Here is a 20,362-nt window from a genome sequence, read left to right on the forward strand (position 1 = left end):
ACCACTAAAATAGATACACCTTTATGTCAGATTTTACAGAAACGTAGATAAATTTATCAGGGCGTTACAATGTTATTCAAAAAATATAATAATGAAAAACATAATTATATTATTAAATGAATCTTACATTAATATGAATGATAATTGATAAGGGAAGTTTACTCGAGGACATAAAAATGGTAAGTAGTGCCATACCCATGACTGAAGGAGTATACAACCACCAATTCTAATTTTTTGTGCTTTAGTTCCCCTGCACATCTCTCGATACAATGTGGCCAGGACAATTGATCCGCAATTGAGTCGCCCGACTTCTTTTAGGTTGATTAGTTATAGGAGTCACCTTAAATGTTTCAGATTGCGTGATTTATTTGGCATTAAAAGACTCTTGATCAACCTTAATATGAATGCTCAAGCAAGTTGTTGTCTTTCAACCGTAATAGAAAAGTTGTCAAGATGTGAGAAATTATCTTCTAACTATTTTATATCTATTCGGTTACCACTAAACTTGTCCGACATCTTGCCTAATAGTTAGTTGCTGGTAAATTGTGATCTAAATCTAACCACCAACGCACACTACCCCTATAAAAACTGACCCATCAATAGGTAGAACGAGTTGTAATGTCATATCGTCGAGTGTAATTATACACTCACCGCATGGAAGATGAAATACGTGTGTCTTGAGTCTTCATCTTTCCAGCAAAACACTGATAAGTGTGGGCTCCAATTTAGTCCCGCCAAGCATACTGGACTAGGCAAGAATCCCGCCTCTTCCAAGTGTTGCTCAATAATAGAAAGTGCTTTCACACTTAAATTGTGTGTATATGTTTCGATAATCTGATCTTCATCCTAATTATATAAATATAAAGCACTAATAAGTGTTGGCTCCAATTTAGTCCTACCAAGGATACGAGACACGTAAACAAATCCCGCCTCTTCCAAGTTTTTTTTAATAATAGACAGTGCTCTTGCACTTAAGTTGTGTGTATACGTTTCAATAATCTGATTTTTGTCCTAATTATATAAATATAAAAAAAATATTAACAACTTAATAACGATATTAATTAAAATAAAAATATATAATAATATTTTCTTACCATTTGTAATTGGATGTCAAAAATGTATTTGTTATCCAAACGAATTAGAGATATTAATATTTTAAAATCTTTAAAATGATGAAAATCGAATAAAATCTAAGAAATTACAAACAATTAAGATAGAAAATTGAGAGAAGAAGAATTTGAGAAAATTTTAAGAGATTAGGAAGAAAATTAAGAATAAAAGAGTTGAGAGAATAGATTAATAAAATTGAATGAAGACAATTGATTTGGTAGAGGGTATATATATGAAAAAAAAATTAACCATTGAGGATTTAGTCATTGGGTACTTTTTTTTTTTTCAATATTCGTTGGTCGGTTATAAAATCAACAACCCTGATTTTTAACTGTTGGTGATCCAATGGTTAATATGTATTTTTTTAAAAATAAATCATTTACAGGGCGACAAAAGTTGCACGTGAGTGTTAATTATGAGAAGGATTTCGTCGAACTTTTACCACTTCGTTTTTCTAAAATTAACTTATTTTTCTAAATTTAAAAACAAAAACCTAAAACCTTAAATATTTTTAAAAGTTGATATATTTCCTAATTTTCCCATTTATTTAGGTAGCATAAGTTTAGTGGGTCTGACGTTGCTATAGTAAGAAGTACCTGTCGAAAAGTAAATGAAAGAAAACAAAGATGACTTATGTATGAACGAAGGAAACTTAGCTATCCTGAAGTTTCGTTTGTTGACATTGTGGATCGTTGACCAAAGACTCATCTTCTTCTACTTGGTCCAATTTGTCAATTTCCCACTAAAATCATCTTTCTTAGAAGAATTTTCATGGGGGTTTATTTGGTGATCTTTTTCAATACCTAACTAGTACTACCCTTTGACTTCCGAGTAATATGGAAGCACTGTTGCAGACAAACACAAAGCAGAAATTAAATTTCTTAACTTCTTTCCCTTTATGAATGAATCAATGCCTAACTGATTTATCAGAACATACCATAAATATATGTGAGAAGCTACTATCGTGGCTCTAATGATGTAATAGTAGATTCATATATTGAGAACATTTCGTTTTTTTCTGATATAGAATCAGTCATTGGAAGATTTCTTTCTATGAAAAACCCAGGCTGCTTTGGTTGCGGCAATACACTGTCACCGCACAACATGAGCAATACTAATGACATGTTTGGTCTGTCAAGGGGGCTTTGCTGCACACATAATAGAGCTACATTGATGCATCTTAACACTTCGGTTGCATTGTACAAGTCACTCAATGCGGTATCGATTAGTTCTAGTGGCCTCTTTCCAATCCACAATGTCCATGCCTGAAGAGTTGGAATCACAAATAATGTTATTGGTTGAAACAGAAAACAAAAGGTGAACTGTTGGTATTTCAGGCTCATAATGTCTTACATGTCCAAGAAGATTATGGTCATGTTCCGGACGGGAAAATCCCCTGTTTTTCTTTCCTGATAGTATCTCCAGAACCAAAGCTCCAAAGCTGAATACATCGGATTTCGTTGAGAAAATCCCATCCAAGGCATATTCAGGTGACATATAACCGCTGCAGGGAAAAAGCAATGTTAGATTAGAACTTCAAAAGCAACATGGGAATAATGCACTAGACAAGTCTTGCTTATATACATACTATGTTCCAACCACTCTTCTAGTTTTGGCCTGAGTCTGATCTACTCCGAACTTCCGAGCCAAACCGAAATCTGATATCTTTGGCTTCATGTTATTATCTAATAAAATATTGCTTGCTTTCAGGTCTCTATGGATAATCCTCAATCTAGAGTCATGATGAAGATAAAGAACCCCTCTAGCAATTCCATCAACAATATGCATTCGGATACGCCAGTCCAGTAATTTGCTTCTTGTTTGATCTGCACCCAACAAAAAGACATCAGAAAAGAAACAAAAAGACCAGAGGGGAGAAGGTTCTGAGATATAAGGCTCAAACCGAAAATAAAGTAGTCCAAACTTTTGTTAGGCATGTACTCGTAAATTAACATCTTTTCATCTCTTCTGATGCAGCAACCAAAGAGCTTTACAAGATTACGGTGCTGAAGTTTGGAAATCAATGTTACTTCATTTTTGAACTCTTCCAGTCCTTGTCCAGAATTCTTTGAAAGTCTCTTCACTGCTATTTCTTGCCCCTCAATCAATGTTCCCTTAAATTTATAATGTTCAAATTGGTTAAATAGTGAGTGAAATATAGTTTGCAGAATACAGCTTATATACCTTGTAAACAGGACCAAATCCACCTTGTCCCAGAATGTTGTTGCTCGAGAAGTTATTAGTTGCTGTAGCTATGATTGCGAAATCGAATACAGGCAGCTCTAAATCTTCCTTTCCATGTTCCCCTGGTTGTCATTGACTTAGTATAAGGTGGATTGAAAACTGAATACAAAACTTGCAATGTTCAAATATAAACCAAATGGCTAATTAGTCTGCATTCCATTCAAATTTTCAGTCAAATATAAACTATGTATCTTAGTGTTTCCAGTTCCCGGATATTAGTAGCTTTCAAATCGAAGATGCTATCAACTATAGCTTTGAAAGATCGATATCTTAGGGTGGTAATGTATAGTTTGCCTTAATTCAATTATTCATTACTCTCACTTTTTTTTTTTTTTTTTGCCAAACACGAATTACGCAGCTTGTTAAAATCATACAACTTTCTATATTTTTTGTAACTGTATATTTTTCTTGTAGTTTTATATATATATATATATATATATATATATATTTGCACAAAAAGGGGAAAAAGACCCTTATCTATAGACGTTAATTACTTCTATATAATGGAGCGATTAAATCCTCAGATGTTGGTGTATTATTTTTATCCAAGTACAGGAAAGAACAATTTTAACAATAGCAATATTCCAAGAAAACATCAAGTAGTTGATAGATATATTTTATTATATGATCGTGCTTTCAGTTAGAACTGAATTCGTGTACCTGTTTTTCTGAGTTTTTCGTGTACCTGTTTTTCTGAGTTTTTTCTTCCGAACATATAACCACAATGCTAGTATCATCATTCCGCAGGTTATTATGACAGAGATGGCAATGATTGTTGCCTTTTGCTTTTCTTTTAGCTTCCCTTTGCTTTGAATATGCTCTGAAATATTAGATGAATGATCTGTAAAAAAAATATATATATATATATTGTTTCTGGTTTGAACACATCTCCCAAAAGTCAGGCTAAATGGAAGACAAAGAAGGAAGATTACCTAGATCAGAAGTAGCCAACCTGATATAAAGGTCTTGTCCGCCTTTACTGAATTCCGTGATGTCAATTAAGTCTAGGAACCACAGCAAGCAGCCATGGCCTCCCTCTCGGATATCTAAATTCGCATATGCAGTGCAAGAGCAATTCCTCAGACACAATTTCTCACACTCCTTAAGATCAACGCTAATGTCTGCCCAAGATTTTGAAGTGTCTGGTAGTTTTAGTCCCGTTTGCTTAAGAAAGCTATCTCCACCATCACATGTCAATGGTGTCCTTCGAGTACATCCATTTGACCAATCTAAAGAACTCAAATCTCCGGGAGATGCTGATCCTTGCATGAACCCTTCCAAGCATTTACATGGTGGAAATTCATTGGTGCTGCATGTAGCATATGATCCACAATAGTCATAGATCGAACACTGATCCGCTTGTGATGTGGAGTCAACCTCCCACTCATTTTTCCTCTCATTCCATATGGAGCGTTGTGTTAGACCTACTGGGTTCAATAAATACCTTGAAAAGATAGAACTGTTTCGCATCTCATATTTGTAATAGGCCTCATTCTTATTCCAGAAAAACTCATATAAATATACTGGATTAACTGTAGGCTGCGGTCTTCCTGTAATATAACGACCATTCCATGATCCTCCTCTAGACGTTATGTTAGGCCCCTTCTTGATTACAAGTTGCGGTAAACCCCGCGGATCAATCCTCATAGAATATAGGCCTGGAGCAGGATCTTCCATGCTTTTCCAGGATGATATATGCCTGTCGAAACCTGTGACAAAGTTTATTCCAATCTTCATTCCTGGTAGAAAGGTATCGCAAGGATAATCAAAACTCTGCCAAAGAAAATTTTCTGGATCACTATCATTTGGGTCCTTCACTACGAAATTTCCCGAATCCAGGAGTCGTGCAATCGGCTCCTCTGCTGAATTCCTTGATGTGTTGGAAGACCAAACAATGCCTTTGGTACCGTTCATAATTGAAAGGATTCCTTTGTCATTGATGCTTAGAACTCCTGAAGCATCAGAAACTGAAGCTTCCCTATTGGCAACCCATACAGCAGTCCCAGTTGATACTTTCTTGTACCAAATTCCCACGTACCGACTCTTGGAATTTCCGGGACTGAAAAATCCCAATTCAAAGCTTCCACTAGCTGACACAAGAGTTTGACCATCTTTTATGGACTGCCCTGGGCTTATAGTGTTTAGTGCCAAAGTTCTTGTAGTAAAGAAAAACAAACACAGAAGAAGCACCATTCAGAAGGCTTCATTTCATCTCCTAATAACTGATTTTTCATTTTAAAGATAATTGATGCAAGGAGTTAGAAAAGTAAAACTATCCCTGTTCCTTTTTCCATGTTTTTCATCATTTCTAGAATTGACAATAGCGATGTTTCAGTAGCATTATTCAACAGAAAACACCCAAGTCCTTTCACGCGGACAAGACAAAAGATTAAAAAAGAGAGTCAAAATAAAAAATAAGGTTACAAGTTGCTGCTTTGAACATAATTTTTTACATCATTGCTGACTGTCGGGTAGTCATCATGTTGAACGATGGCCAGTAATGCAGCAACAAAGATGTTTTGGCACTTAACCATGCAGCTGTTTCTTGTTTTACCTTCAAACTAGTCTAGTTTATTTTGTAATCAGTATTGTTGATGTACAAAGACTAGTTAGCTGATTAGCTTGGTTATGTACTGATGGTTAGGTGCTGATTTTAGCTGATAAGTCAGCTTGTTTATGTGTGCAAGTTAAGTTTTGTAATTTTCAATGTCATTAGTGGGAGTTGTTAAGTATTAGATAATTGTTTGTAACTTAAAACAATGCCTCAATGAAAATCAGTGTGTTGAGATCATTTTGATTATCATTTTTCAGTTTCTTTTCTTTTTCTTTTTTTTTTGCTGATAACCTCAACACATCATGCTTGCGTTTTTTATAGAATTTTCAACATATGTTTGGGTACAAAAAATTAGATTCGGATGATGAAATTTACAAAACAAGATGTTGGTCGTAATCTAACTATTTTGATCCAATTATTTCAAGCTAAGTAATATTGGTGATTTTATAAAAAGAGGAGAGCAGATATCAATAGAATTGGTTTTCAACTTCTTAGCTTATTATTGCCAAATAAATTCCATGCCTTCAACCCATCATGTTGTAGATTCAGGAATATACATACAAACCTGCTTGCTTGCTTGTGCATTAAGCAAAACAGAAAACAATATAGGCCTTAATTCAGACAAGGTAAATAATTATACCAATTGATGTTTTCTACAGGCCTTAATTCAGACAAGGTAAATAATTATACCAATTGATGTTTTCTACAGAAGATGATTCTTGGTGGCTTGATGAGTGAGACTGCAATATTCCTTTCATTGAATAAACAAATTGAACACGCAAAGATGCTTAGAAGATGTAGCGGCAAAAATAAAAAAAGTCATCCATTTATGTGTTAATGGGCTGACTTTGACAAATTGATAACATAATGGATCTGGCATTGCTCATTAAACGGTGACTGTCTAAAAGTAAATGAAAGAAAACAAACATGACATCTGGCTATCCTGAAGTTTCATTTGTCAACATCTCATCTTCTTCTACTTAAATCATCATTCCTAGAAGATTTTTCGAAGGGCCTTTTTCGGTTATCTTTTTCAATACCAAACTACCCCCAACTTCTTTGCAATAGGGAAGCACTGTTGCAGACAACACAAAGCAGAGATTTATAGATTTCTCTTTTTTCATTGTATGAATGAAACAAAGCCTAATTGATTTATCCAAACATATCATAAAGGTATGTTGGAAGCATCTATCGTGGCCCTAATGATGTAGTAGAAGATTCATATATCGAGTACATTTCATTTTCTAGTGATATAGAGTCAGCCATGGGCAGATTTCTTTGAATGAAAAACCCAGGCTGCTTCGGTTGGGGTAATATACTCTCACCGCACAACATGAGCAATACTAATGACATGTTTGGTCTGTCTGAGGGGCTTTGTTGCACACACAGGAGAGCTACATTGATGCATCTTAAAACTTGGGTTGCATTGTATGAGTCGCCCAATGCTTTATCGATTAGTTCTAATGGCCTTTTTTCAGTCCATAATCTCCATGCCTGAGAAGTTAGAACCACAAATGATGTTATTGTTTGAAACAGAAAACAAAAAGTGTACTTTTGTTATTCAGTCTTATGTCTTACATGTCCAAGAAGATTATGATCATGGTCCGGATGGGAAAATCCTATGTTTTTCTTTCCTGATAGTATCTCTAGAACCAAAACCCCAAAGCTAAAGACATCAGATTTCATTGAAAAAAGCCCGTCCAAGGCATATGTTAGGTGTGGGTCCCACTATGTGAGAAACCCATAATTTCTGCCACATTTTATTGTCTCTTTTTGGTTTTGTCAAAAGCCATTTTTGGAGGGCTTTTAACGGGTGATGTGGGCAGAAATTTTTGTAGAGCTAAAAAACAAAAAATCTCAAATTAAAACAGAGAGAAAGAGAGAAGAAAATTTTAGTTTTTCAAGTTTGGTGCAGCAGTGATCAACTCTTCGATCGAAGGTTCATCCGTGGTTCGATTGAGTTGATTTTTGGACAGCAACTAGGCGATAAGGTGTTCTTGACTTTGTACGGTCGGATTTTTCATCCGAGTCTTGTAGCATCGAAAATACCCATTTTTCAGCAGCTGCATTTTTAGTGATATTCTCTCATTTTTCTCTCTTTTGCTAAAGATTATATATTGTTAGCCTTGTTGGAGTTGAATGCTTGTTGTAGGCTTGATATTGTGATCTTGTAGTTGAACATTTGATGATAGTGGAACTCTTGATCGGACTCTAAAGTCCCGTGGTTTTTACCCTTGATTTAAAAGGGTTTTCCACGTAAAAATACCGGTATCTCTATTTATTTTTGTTGTGGTTGCATTAGTTGATTTGTGGTTGATTAAAGTTGCTAGAGAACATATCTTGTGCTATTGTGCTTGCCATAATTTTTTACAGGAGTTATAAGGAGAGAAAGAACAGGTTGTGCTTTCGCTTTGTTTGATTGTTCGGTTTCTTCCCAACAAACCGGTATCGAGCTTGGTTATTGTGTCGATAATTATGGAAATTAATACTGAGCAAGATGATTATGTTGAATGGCACAAATTATCAACTTTGGCGGAATAAAATGAAGGACTTGTTGTTTGTGAAGGCTTTGCATCTTCCGTCTTTACTACTCAAAACCCGATTCGAAAAGTGATGAAGAATGGGAATTTGAGCATCAACAAGTGTGTGGCTTTATTCGGCAATTTGTTGAAGAAAATGTTTACAACCACATTGATCAGGAGACACATGCTCGAACATTGTGGGAGAAGCTTGAAAGCTTGTATGCTTCGAGGTCGGGCAATAACAAGTTGTTTTTGCTGAAGAAAATGATGGCGCTGAAATATAAAGAAGGAATGTCTATAGCTGACCATGTTAGTGAATTTCAGAGTGTGATGAATCAGTTGCTTGGTATGGGTGTCAAATTGATGACGAGATTTTAGAACTTTGGTTGCTTGCTACTCTACCAGACTCTTGGGAGACCTTTCGAGTCTCACTCATTAATTCTGCCCCACAGGGTATTATTACTTTGGATTTGGCTAAGAGTGGTGTGTTGAATGAAGAGGTTAGAAGAAGATCTCAGGGTTCTACATCACAGTCCGAGGTGTTGGTTATCGAGAACAGGGAGAGAAACAGAGACAAAAATGGAAAGGGTAGAGATAAAAGCCGAAGCAAGTCAATATCGAGATACAAGAATCTTGAGTGTCATCATTGTGGTAAGAAAGGTCATATCAAGAAATATTGCTTCAAGTGGAAGAAAGAGAACAAAGGTGGTGCTGATAAACACGATCGGAATGACGATAAAAAATCCGAGCGTGTTGCTACTGTTACCCGTGAAGATCTGTTAGTTATTTGTGATGAGAATTTGGTCAACCTAGCATGCGACGAGACTAGTTGGGTGATTGATACTGGTGCATCACTTCATGTCACGTCGAGGAAGGAATTCTTCACATCTTATACTCCTAGTGATTTTGGGGTATTGAAGATGGGTAATGATGGTTTGGTTTCGGTTATTGGTATGGGAGATATTAGCTTGGTGAGTAACAATGGAACAAAGTTAACTCTCAAGGATGTCAGAATGCACCGGATGTCCGTTTGAATTTGATTTCTGCAGGAAAGCTTGATGATGAGGGATTCTGTAACACCTTCAGTGAAGGGCAGTGGAAGCTGACTAAAGGCTCCTTGGTTGTGGCTCGAGGAAAGAAGAGCTCAAATTTGCACTTGATACAAGCTTTGACTTCTCGAGAGCGGTGAATGTGACATCGAATGACAGCTCAACCGAGTTGTGGCATAAACGACTTCGATCACATGAGTGAGAAGGGCTTATTGTTTAGCAAAGAAGAATCAACTTTCGGGTTTAAAGAATGCTACACTGAAGAATTGTGCTTATTGTCTAGCAGGAAAGCAGAGAAGAGTTTCATTTAGAAGCCATCCTCCTCATAGGAAATCAGAGTTGCTAGAGTTGGTCCATTCAGATGTTTGTGGTCTGATAAAAGTAAGATCACATGGTGGTGCACTTTACTTTGTGACTTTCATTGATGATTGTTCAAGAAAGCTATGGGTTTACACTTTGAAGTCTAAAAATCAAGTCTTTGAGGTGTTTAAATAGTTTCAAGCATCAGTTGAAAGGGAAACTAGGAAGAAGTTGAAGTGCATTCGTACTGATAATGGTGGCAAGTACACAGGGTCGTTTCATGAGTATTGTCTGCGACAGGGAATCAGACATCAGAGAACACCACCAAAGACTCTACAGTTAAATGGGTTAGCTGAAAGAATGAACCAAACATTGATTGAGAGAGTCAGATGTTTGTTGTCAGATGCAAAGTTACCAAGATCGTTTTTGGCTGAAGCTTTGAATACAGTGACACATGTGATAAATCTGTCTCCTAGTGTTCCTTTGAAAGGTGATGTGCCAGATAGAGTTTGGTTTGGTAAAGACGTGTCATATGATCACCTAGTGTATTCGGTTGTAAAGCATTTGCTCATGTTCCAAAGGATGAAAGATCCAAGTTGGATGCCAAGGCTCGACAATGCATTTTTATTGGTTATGGTCTAGATGATGAGTTTGGTTATAGACTCTATGATCCAGTTCAGAAGAAACTCGTGAGAAGCAGAGATGTTGTCTTCATTGAGGATCAGACCATTGATGACATTGATAAGACGGAGAAAGTGGATTCACAAGGTAGTGGTGACTTGATCGATGTGAATCCGATTCCCCTAGACTCTTCACCAGATCCTATCCAGGATGATGTGCATGGTGATGTTAGTGGTGACCATCAGACTATAGGTGACTTTGATACTCCCATGGATGATGTTGTGAATGATCAACAACAAGCACCTATAGCTCCACCAGCAGTTCCACTTCGAAGGTCTTCCAAAGATCGACGATCTTCTGTCAGGTATTCTCCTGATGAATATATTCTTTTGACTGACGGGGGAGAACCTGAATGTTATGAAGAGGCTATGGAGAGTGAATGCAAAGATCAGTGGGTTGAAGCGATGAAAGACGAACTTCAATCCTTGCATGAGAACCATACTTTTGAATTGGTGAAAGCGCCTAAGGGCAAAAGAGCTTTGAATAATCGGTGGGTTTACAAAGTTGAAGCAAGAAGAGAAGTCTTCATCTCCACGATACAAAGCTAGATTGGTCGTCAAGGGTTATACTCGTAAAAAGGGTTGATTTTGAAGAAATATTTTCTCCGCTTATGAAGAGTCCTCTATCGAACTATACTGAGTTTGGCGACTTGTTATGACCTAGAGGTTGAACAAATGGATGTGAAACCGCTTTTCTTCATGGTGACTTGGAAGAAGAGCTTTACATGGAGCACCAAAGGGTTTTGTTGCACAAGGAAAGAGGACTATGTGTGCAGATTGAAGAAGAGCTTGTATGGTTTGAAGCAAGCTCCAAGGCAATGGTACAAGAAGTTTGAGTCTGTTATGGGGGAGCAAGGCTACAAGAAGACTACTTCTGATCATTGTGTATTTGTTAAGAGATTCTCTGGTGATGATTTTATTATTCTTTTGCTCTATGTTGATGATATGCTTATTGTTGGTCAGAATGCTTCTAGAATTGAGAAGTTGAAACAAGAGTTGAGTAAATCCTTTACAATGAAGGATTTGGGGCCAGCAAAGCAAATTCTTGGCATAAGACTGACACGTGATAGAAAGGCCAAGAAATTATAATTATCACAAGAGAGGTACATTGAGAAAGTACTTTAAAGGTTTAGTATGGACAAAGCTAAAGCGGTGAATACTCCCTTTGCTATGCACTTTAGATTGAGTGTTAAGCATAGTCCTTCCATAGAAAAGGAGAAGGAAGAGATGCAGAAAATTCCTTACTCTTCAGTCGTGGGTAGTTTGATGTATGCAATGGTTTGCACGAGACCAGACTTGGCTTATGCCGTTGGTACAGCTTAGTCGGTTTCTTTCTAATCCAGCAGAGAGCATTGGAATGCAAAGAAGTGGATTATGAGATATCTTCGTGGCACTTCCAACATGAAACTTTGTTTCGCAATGAGAAACCTGTTCTTGTTGGGTATACAGATTCAGACATGGCCGGAGACATTGACTCGAGGAGATCTACTTCAGGTTACTTAATCACTTATGCAGGGGGAGCCGTGGCATGGCAATCGAGACTACAAAATGTGTTGCATTGTCCACCACCGAATCGAGTTCATTGCAAAGAAGGCGTGTAAGGAGATGCTTTGGATGAAGAAGTTTGTGCATGAGCTTGGTTTTACTCAGAGAAGTATGTCTGTCTTGTGATAGCCAGAGTGCTATTCATCTTGGTAAGAACTCAACTTTTCATGCTAGATCTAAGCATATTGATGTGAGGTACCATTAGATACGAGATGTTCTTGAAGCTAAGTCATTAGAGCTTGAGAAGATACACACTAATGATAATGGTGCTGATATGTTGACGAAGGCCTTACCAAGAGGAAAGTTTGAAGCATGTTGTTTGACCTCCCAGATGGAGGCATTCCCACATAGTTGGAGGGGAGATTTGTTAGGTGTGGGTCCCACTATATGGGAAACCCATAATTTCGCCATATTTTATTGTCTCTTTTGGTTTTGTCAAAAGCCATTTTGGGGGCTTTAACGGGTGATATGCGTAGAAATTTTTGTAGAGCTAAAAAAAAAAATCTCAAATTAAAACAGAGAGAAAGAGAGAAGAAAATTTTAGTTTTTCAAGTTTGGTGCAGCAGTGATCAACTCTTCGATCGAAGGTTCATCTGTGGTTCGATTAAGCTGATTTTTGAACAACAGCTAGGCGATAAGGTGTTCTTGACTTTGTACGATCGGATTTTTCATCGAGTCTTGCAGCATCAAAAATACCCATTTTTCAGTAGCTGCATTTTTGGTGATATTCTCTTATTTTTCTCTCTTTTGCTAAAGATTATATATTGTTAGCCTTGTTGGAGTTGAATGCTTGTTGTAGGCTTGATATTGTGATCTTGTAGTTGAACATTTGATGATAGTGGAACTCTTGATCTGACTCTAAAGTCCCGTGGTTTTTACCCTTGATTTAAAAGGGTTTTCTACGTAAAAATACCGGTGTCTCTATTTATTTTTGTTGTGGTTGCATTAGTTGATTTGTGGTTGATTAAGGTTGCTAGAGAACATATCTTGTGCTATTGTGCTTGCCATAATTTTTGATAGGAGTTATAAGGAGAGAAAGAACACCGGTTGTGCTTTCGCTTTGTTTCGGTTGTTCGATTTCTTCCCAACAGCATATTCAGGTGACATGTAACCGCTGCAACAGAAAATGTTAGATTAGAACTTTAAAGCAACCTGGAAAATGCATCTGACAAGTCTCGCTTATATACATACTATGTCCCAACCACTCTTTTAGTTTTAGCCTGAATCTGATCTACTCCGAACTTCCGAGCCAAGCCGAAGTCTGAAATCTTTGGGTTCATGTCATTATCTAGTAAAATATTGCTTGCTTTGAGATCTCTATGGATAATCCTCAATCTAGAGTCATGATGAAGATAAAGAACCCCTCTAGCAATTCCATCAACAATATGCATTCGGATACGCCAGTCAAATAGTTTTCTTCTTGTTTGATCTGCAACCATCAAAAAAGATATATCAAAATGGATAACAGAAAACCCGAGGGGTGGGGGCAAAAGAAGATTTCGGAGATTATAGGCTCAAACCGAAAATAAAGTAGTCCAAACTTTTGTTAGGCATATACTCATAAATTAGCATCCTCTCAGCTTTCCTGATGCAGCAACCAAAGAGCTTTACAAGATTGCGGTGCTGAAGTTTAGCAATCAATGTTACTTCATTTTTGAACTCTTCGATTCCTTGTCCCGAATTCTTTAAAAGTCTCTTCACTGCTATTTCTTGCCCCTCAATCAATGTGCCCTTAAATTTATAATGTGCAGAATGGTTAAATAACGAGTGAAGTATAATTTAAAGAATGCAGCTTATTCACCTTGTAAACAGGACCGAATCCACCTTGGCCCAGCTTGTTGTCGCTTGAGAAGTTATTCGTTGCCGTAGCTATGGTTGCAAAATCGAATACAGGCAACTCTAAATCTTCTTCACCTGATTATCATTGAACTAGTATGAGCTTGACTGAAATATTGTAGAACTAACAATGTTATGATTGCGGTTATAGTTGGCAACTGTGTTCTTTTACCCGTGTTTCTGAGCTTCATCTTCCGAACATACAGCACCGATACTAGTATTGTCATTCTGCTGGCTATTATGACAGTGCTAGCTATGATTGCTGCCTTTTGCTTTTCTTTTAGCTTTCCTTTGCTTTGAATATGATTTGAAAGAAATATGAATAATCAGTCGAAAAAATGGTTTCATGTTTAAAACACATATCCCAAATGTTTATACTCAATTTCATTGATCAATCTAAATGGAAAACAGAGAAGGAACATTACTTAGATCAGAAGTAGCCAGCCTAATATAAAGGTTTTGTCCACCCTCACTGAATTCTATGATGTCAATTAGGTCTCCGAACCACAGCAGGCAGCCACGGCCTCCCTCTCGGATATCTAAATTTGCGTATGCAGTGCAAGAGCAATTCTTCAAACACAATTCCTCACAGCCCTTAAGATTGATGCTAATGTCTGACCAAGATTTGGAAGTGTCCGGAATCTTCAGTCTGGTTTGCTTGAGAAAGCTATCTCTACCATCACACGCCAATGGCGTTCTTCGAGTACATCCTTTTGACCAATCTACCAAACCCAAATCCCCAGGAGATGCTAATCTGCGCATGAACCCTTCCAAGCATTTACATGAAGGAGATTTATCGATACTGCAACTAGAATATGGTCCACAATAGGCATAGATATAACACTGATCTGATTGTGTAGAGGAAAAAACCTCCCAGTCATTTTTTCTATCATTCCATACGGAGCGTTGTACTAGACCTGATGGATTCAATAAATTACCTTGAAAAGATAGACTTATTTCGAGGCCTGAATTTGTAATAAACCTCATCCTTATTCAAGACAAACTCATATGAATATACTGTGTAATCTTTAGGCAATGATCTTCCCATAAAATAAAAACCATTCCATGATCCTGAATTAAACAATACTTCAGGCCCCTTCTTAAGAACAAGCTGTGGTAACCCCTGTGGCTCGATCCTGAAAGAATATAGGCCTGTAGCAGGATCTTCTACGCTTTTCCAAGATGATATATGCCTGTCAAAACCGGTGACAAAGTTTATTCCAAGCTTCATTCCCGGGAGAAATGTATCGCAAGGATAATCAAAACTCTGCCAAAGAAATTTTGTCGGATCATTATCATTTCGGCCCTTCACTACGAAATTTCCCAAATCCAGGAGTTGTGCAATTGGCTCCTCTGCTGCATTTCTTGACGTATTGGAAAACCAAATAATGCCTTTGGTGCCATTCATAATTGAAAGAATTCCATTGTCGTTGATACTTAAAACTCCAGAGGCATCAGAAACTGAAGTTTCCCTATTGGCAACCCATACAACAGTCCCAGTCGACACTTTCTTGTACCAAATTCCCATATACCGGCTCTTAAAATTCCCAGGACTGAAAAATCCCAGTTCACAGTTTCCACCAGCTAACAAAAGCGTTTCACCATCTTTTATGGACTGCCCTGGAGTTATAGTGTTTAGTGCCAAAGTTCTTGTAGTAAAGAAGAGAAGCAAGCACATAAAAAGAACCATTAAGAAGGCCTCTTCCATTTTAGAGATAATAGATAGAAGGAGTGTACTCTTTGGTTATTCCTTTTCCTAGATTTTCATCATTTCTAGATCTGACAATAGCGACGTTGATATAAGCCTATTTATATGGACCAGACAAAAGATATAAACAAAGAGATAACATTGAAAATTGGCTGCTTTGACCATAATATGTTACATAATTGTTGACTGCATGGTAGCCATCATGCTTGAATATTTATTGCATTTTCAACAGAAATCCTGTTTTCTGGGTGCTATATAAAACCGCCATGAAACTTTCAAATCTACATAACAATTTTCCCCCCAAAATAATGGAATGGTGAAAATTGCAAAACAAAATCCTGATTGTTGATTTCTAACTTTCTTCACCTTCATAGCATAGTTTCTGGTTTCTGGTGCACATCTGGGTAACAGAAAAATTGTCAACCAGATGAAATTGATTTGATTGAAACAAAACAAAACAAATCAAATCAAAACAATTTTATTCAATTAGGAAGGTTTTGAATTAATTCTAGTTTGGTGTGCAATACAACCTCCCCATGTTCGAAGAAAATAATATAAAACCTTCATATCTATTTGTTGGGTTTTAACAGCAAAAGAGGAAAACAGAAGCAAGTAATCCGGATGAAGTATGAAGCTCTGTCTGAAAATAAAGTAACAAGGTAATAAACCCGAATGAAGAATGAAAGAAGTTTAAACTTCAAAGACTTTAGACTTGCAGAGAGAAACTACCAACAAAGCATAAATTTTTGGAAAAAATGAATTTTTCTTACTTTCCATTTCATCCGGCTAAAGTATATGTGATACAATAGAATAAGACAGTTACCTAATATCTAACTGCTACCACTAATATATGACTTAAGTTAAGCTAAAATTACACACAAAAGAAGTTGACATATCAGCTATTACATCAAACATAAATGAACAACAATAATTCCTACTAACTTGAAGTCACATTACAAAGAAACTAAATCAAGTTACAAATGAACAAAAGTTGTTGCTGCACTGGTTAGGCTTGGATGCTGGTTTCTTGTTGCATTGCAGGCCAAAAATTTAACACTATTTAACACTATTTATTAAGTATTATTTTTTTGTAAAATAATAATTATACCATTACTATTTTTATCATGTACTTTTTATTTACTTTATTCAGTTTGGTCTATTTGTATTACAAAATAATAAAATTTAATTACTCTAAATTATATCGAAGTAGTATAAAATTAAATTATTTTTATCTTCTACTAAGATTACGTATTTCAAACTTATGTTTAATTCAATTATATATTAACTTCTAAAATTAAAAATTAATTATCATTATTTAATACAGAGAAGTTTCCGATATGTGTTGTATTTCTCAGGAAGTGAAGCTGATAATTTTAGAGAAGAGGAAGAAAAGGAAAAGAAGGGCTACATCAACTACCTGACTTGTGAGTAATATAGAAGCACTATTGCAGGCAGTACAAAGCAGAAATTCATAAATTCTTCTCTTCTTTCGGTGTATGAATGAAGCAAGGCCTAATTGATTTATCCAAACATCTCATGAAGGTATTTTACAAGCGTCTATCGTGGCTCTAATGATGTAATAGATCTATACATGGAGGAAGTTTCATTTTTGACTGAGACAGAGTCAGTCATAGGCAGATTTCTTTCGATGAAAAACCCAGGCTGCTTTGGTTGGGGCAATACACTGTCACCGCACAACATGACCAAAACTAATGACATGTTAGGTCTGTCCGGGGGGCATTGTTGCACACATAATAGAGCTACATTGATGCATCTTAACCCTTCGGTTGCATCATACGAGTCGCCCAATGCAGGGTCGATTAGTTCTAATGGCCTCTTTTCCATCCACAATTTCCATGCCTGAAAAGTTGGAACCGCAAATGATATTATTGTTTGAGACAAAAGAAAACATGATTTGCTACAGTTCAGTCTTCAGGTCTTACATGTCCAAGAAGATTATGGTCATGTTCTGGATGGGAAAATCCCCTGTTTTTCTTTCCTGATAGTATCTCCAGAACCAAAACTCCAAAGCTGAAGACATCGGATTTCATTGAAAAAAGCCCATCCAAAGCATATTCAGGGGACATATAACCGCTGCAGGAGAAAAAATGGTAGATTAGAACTTTAAAAGCAACTTGGAATAATGCACCAAACAAGTCTCGCTTATATACATACTATGTTCCGACCACTCTTTTAGTTTTGGCCTGAGTCTGATCTACTCCGAACTTCCGAGCTAAGCCAAAATCTGATATCTTCGGATTCATGTTATGATCTAGTAAAATATTGCTTGCTTTGAGATCTCTATGGATAATCTTCAATCTAGAGTCATGGTGAAGATAAAGAACCCCTCTAGCAATTCCATCGACAATATGCATTCGTATACGCCAGTCCAGTAATTTGTTTCTTGTTTGATCTGCAACCAATAAAAAAGACATCAGAAAAAGAAATAAAAAGAAAATGGGTACCACAAGACCAGGGGGCGAGGAAGGAAGGGGAGAAAAAGAAGTGCTGAGATGGTAGGTTTCGAACCGAAAATAAAGTAGTTCAAACTTTTGTTAGGCATGTACTCATAAACTAACATCTTTTCATCTTTCCTGATGCAGCAACCAAAAAGCTTTACAAGATTGCGGTGCTGGAGTTTGGAAATCAATGTTACTTCATTTTTGAACTCTTCCAGTCCTTGTCCCGAATTCTTTGAAAGTCTCTTCACTGCTATTTCTTGCCCCTCAATCAATGTTCCCTAAAATTTATAATGTTCAAAATGGTTAAATAGTGAGTGAAATATGGTTTGCAGAATACAGCTTATATACCTTGTAAACAGGACCAAATCCACCTTGTCCCAGAATGTTGTTGCTCGAAAAGTTATTAGTTGCCGTAGCTATGGTTGTGAAATCAAAAACAGGCAACTCTAAATCTTCCTTTCCATGTTCCCCTGGTTGTCATTGAATTAGTATAAGATGGATTGAAAATGATTATTTTGTTATATGATAGTGGTTTTAATTGGCAACTGATCTGTTTACCTGTGTTTCTAAGCCTGATCTTCTGAACATACAACAACAATGCTAGTATTGTCATTCCGCTGGCTATTATTACAGAGATGGCTATGATTACAGCCTTCAGCTTTTCATTTAGCTTTCCTTTGCTTCGTATATGATCTGAAAGAATTAACGGATAATCAGTCAAAAAAATGGTTTCATGTTTGAACATATACCCCAAATGTTTATGTCTAATTTTATTTATCAATCTAAATGGAAAACAAAGAAGGAACGTTACTCAGATCAGAAGTAGCCAGCCTGATATAAAGGTCCTGTCCACCCTCACTGAATTCTATGATGTCAATTAGGTCTCCAAACCACAGCAAGCAGCCGTGGCCTCCCCCTCGGACATCTAAATTCGCGTATGCAGTGCAAGAGCAATTCTTCAAACACAATTTCTCACACTCCTTAAGATCAATGCTAATGTTTGCCCAAGTTTTCGAAGTGTCCGGTAATTTTAGGCCAGTTTTCCTGAGAAAGCTGTCTCCACCATGACATGCCAGCGGTGTCCTTCGAGTACATCCATATGACCAATCTACTGAATTAATATCCCTGGGAGATGCTGATCTGTGGATGAACCCTTCCAAGCATTTACAAGGTGGAGATTCGTTGGTGCTGCAAGTAGCATATGATCCACAATAGGCATAGATTGAACATTGATCCGATTGCGATGTGGCGTAAACCTCCCAGTTATTTGTCCTCTCATTCCATATGGTGCGTTGTATTAGACCTGATGGATTCAATAAAAATCTTGTATAGATTGAATTGTTTTGCACCTGGTATGTGTAGTAGACCTCATTCTCATTCAAGACAAGCTCAAATGAATATAATGGATTAACAGGCAGTGGGCTTCCTGTGAGATAAAGACCATTCCATGAACCTGCTCTGAATAATATATCAGCTCCCTTTTTAACAACAACCTGTGGATACCCCTGCGAGTCAACCCTGTAAGTATATATGCCCGGAGCAGGATCTTCCGTGTTTTTCCAGGATGATGCATGCCTCTCGGAACCGGTGACAAAGTTTATTCCAATCTTCATTCCTGGTAGAAAGGTATCGCAAGGACGATCAAAACTCTGCCAAAGAAAGTTTTCCGAATCACTATCATTTCGGTCCTTCACTACGAAATTTCCCGAATCCAGGAGTTGTGCAATCGGCTCCTCTGCTGAATTCCTCGATGTGTTTGAAGACCAAACAATGCCTTTGGTGCCATTCATGATTGAAAGAATGCCTTTCTCGTTGATACTTAAAACTCCAGAGGCATCAGAAACTAAATTTTCCCTATTGGCAACCCATACAACAGTTCCAGTTGATACTTTCTTATACCAAATTCCCACGTATCGACTCTTGGAATTCCCAGGACTGAAAAATCCCAGTTCAAAGCTTCCACCTGCTGACACAAGAGTTTCACCATCTTTTATTGACTGCCCTGGGGTTAAAGTGTCTATTGCCCAAGTTCTTATTGTGAAGAAGAGAAGCAAACACAGAACAAGCTCCATTAAAAAGGCTTCCATTTATTTCCTAATAAGGAAAACAGATTACTCATTTTAAAGAAAATAGATGCAAGGAGAAACTCTATATCAATATTATTGGGTGAGACGTCCCTATCTGTATGTATTTATTTTTCTATTCATTATAGCAGCCCCTTTGACTTTCTAAATTTAAAATCAAATGAATTTCAGATTGATGTTAGTCTCGCCTCTTACCAAATTAAATATTGTAAGGGTTTAGGATTTTATATCTTTAAATTTCTTTTCAAAATTAAATGTTGATTTATTA

General features: G+C 36.9%; 2 protein-coding genes and 1 pseudogene across 2 annotated transcripts; all 3 read right to left on the bottom strand.

Moving 5' to 3' along the window:
• Positions 1-1,982: 1,982 nt before the first annotated feature.
• Positions 1,983-5,948, bottom strand: LOC128279320 (G-type lectin S-receptor-like serine/threonine-protein kinase At4g27290). Its single transcript, XM_053019122.1, has 7 exons — positions 4,287-5,948; positions 3,989-4,174; positions 3,295-3,416; positions 3,035-3,224; positions 2,699-2,936; positions 2,464-2,614; positions 1,983-2,375 (listed from the first exon to the last, which is right to left on the bottom strand). The coding sequence occupies exons 1-7, from the start codon at positions 5,545-5,547 to the stop codon at positions 2,070-2,072; spliced, it is 2,454 nt and encodes an 817-aa protein (XP_052875082.1). The 5' UTR covers positions 5,548-5,948; the 3' UTR covers positions 1,983-2,069.
• A 1,148-nt stretch (positions 5,949-7,096) lies between these two features.
• On the bottom strand, positions 7,097-15,618 carry LOC108481882 (G-type lectin S-receptor-like serine/threonine-protein kinase At4g27290; annotated as a pseudogene).
• A 1,189-nt stretch (positions 15,619-16,807) lies between these two features.
• Positions 16,808-20,255, bottom strand: LOC108482777 (G-type lectin S-receptor-like serine/threonine-protein kinase At4g27290). The gene is given in 7 exon segments (XM_053030506.1): positions 16,808-17,408; positions 17,492-17,642; positions 17,724-18,037; positions 18,040-18,288; positions 18,359-18,480; positions 18,569-18,703; positions 18,822-20,255. Coding segments are annotated over 7 exon segments (2,550 nt in total). The 5' UTR covers positions 20,098-20,255; the 3' UTR covers positions 16,808-17,105.
• Positions 20,256-20,362: the final 107 nt, after the last annotated feature.

The sequence above is a fragment of the Gossypium arboreum genome, chromosome 1 (genome assembly GCF_025698485.1).
Source record: "Gossypium arboreum isolate Shixiya-1 chromosome 1, ASM2569848v2, whole genome shotgun sequence".
Classification (NCBI taxonomy): domain Eukaryota; kingdom Viridiplantae; phylum Streptophyta; class Magnoliopsida; order Malvales; family Malvaceae; genus Gossypium; species Gossypium arboreum.

Excerpts from the sequence above, each read along its gene's own strand:
- LOC128279320 (XM_053019122.1), bottom strand. The coding sequence starts at position 5,547 with ATGGTGCTTCTTCTGTGTTTGTTTTTCTTTACTACAAGAACTTTGGCA. Across the intron at positions 2,615-2,698 it reads AGAAGAGTGGTTGGAACATA|CGGTTATATGTCACCTGAAT; the intron begins GTATGTATATAA and ends TTTTCCCTGCAG. Across the intron at positions 2,376-2,463 it reads ACCATAATCTTCTTGGACAT|GCATGGACATTGTGGATTGG; the intron begins GTAAGACATTAT and ends CCAACTCTTCAG.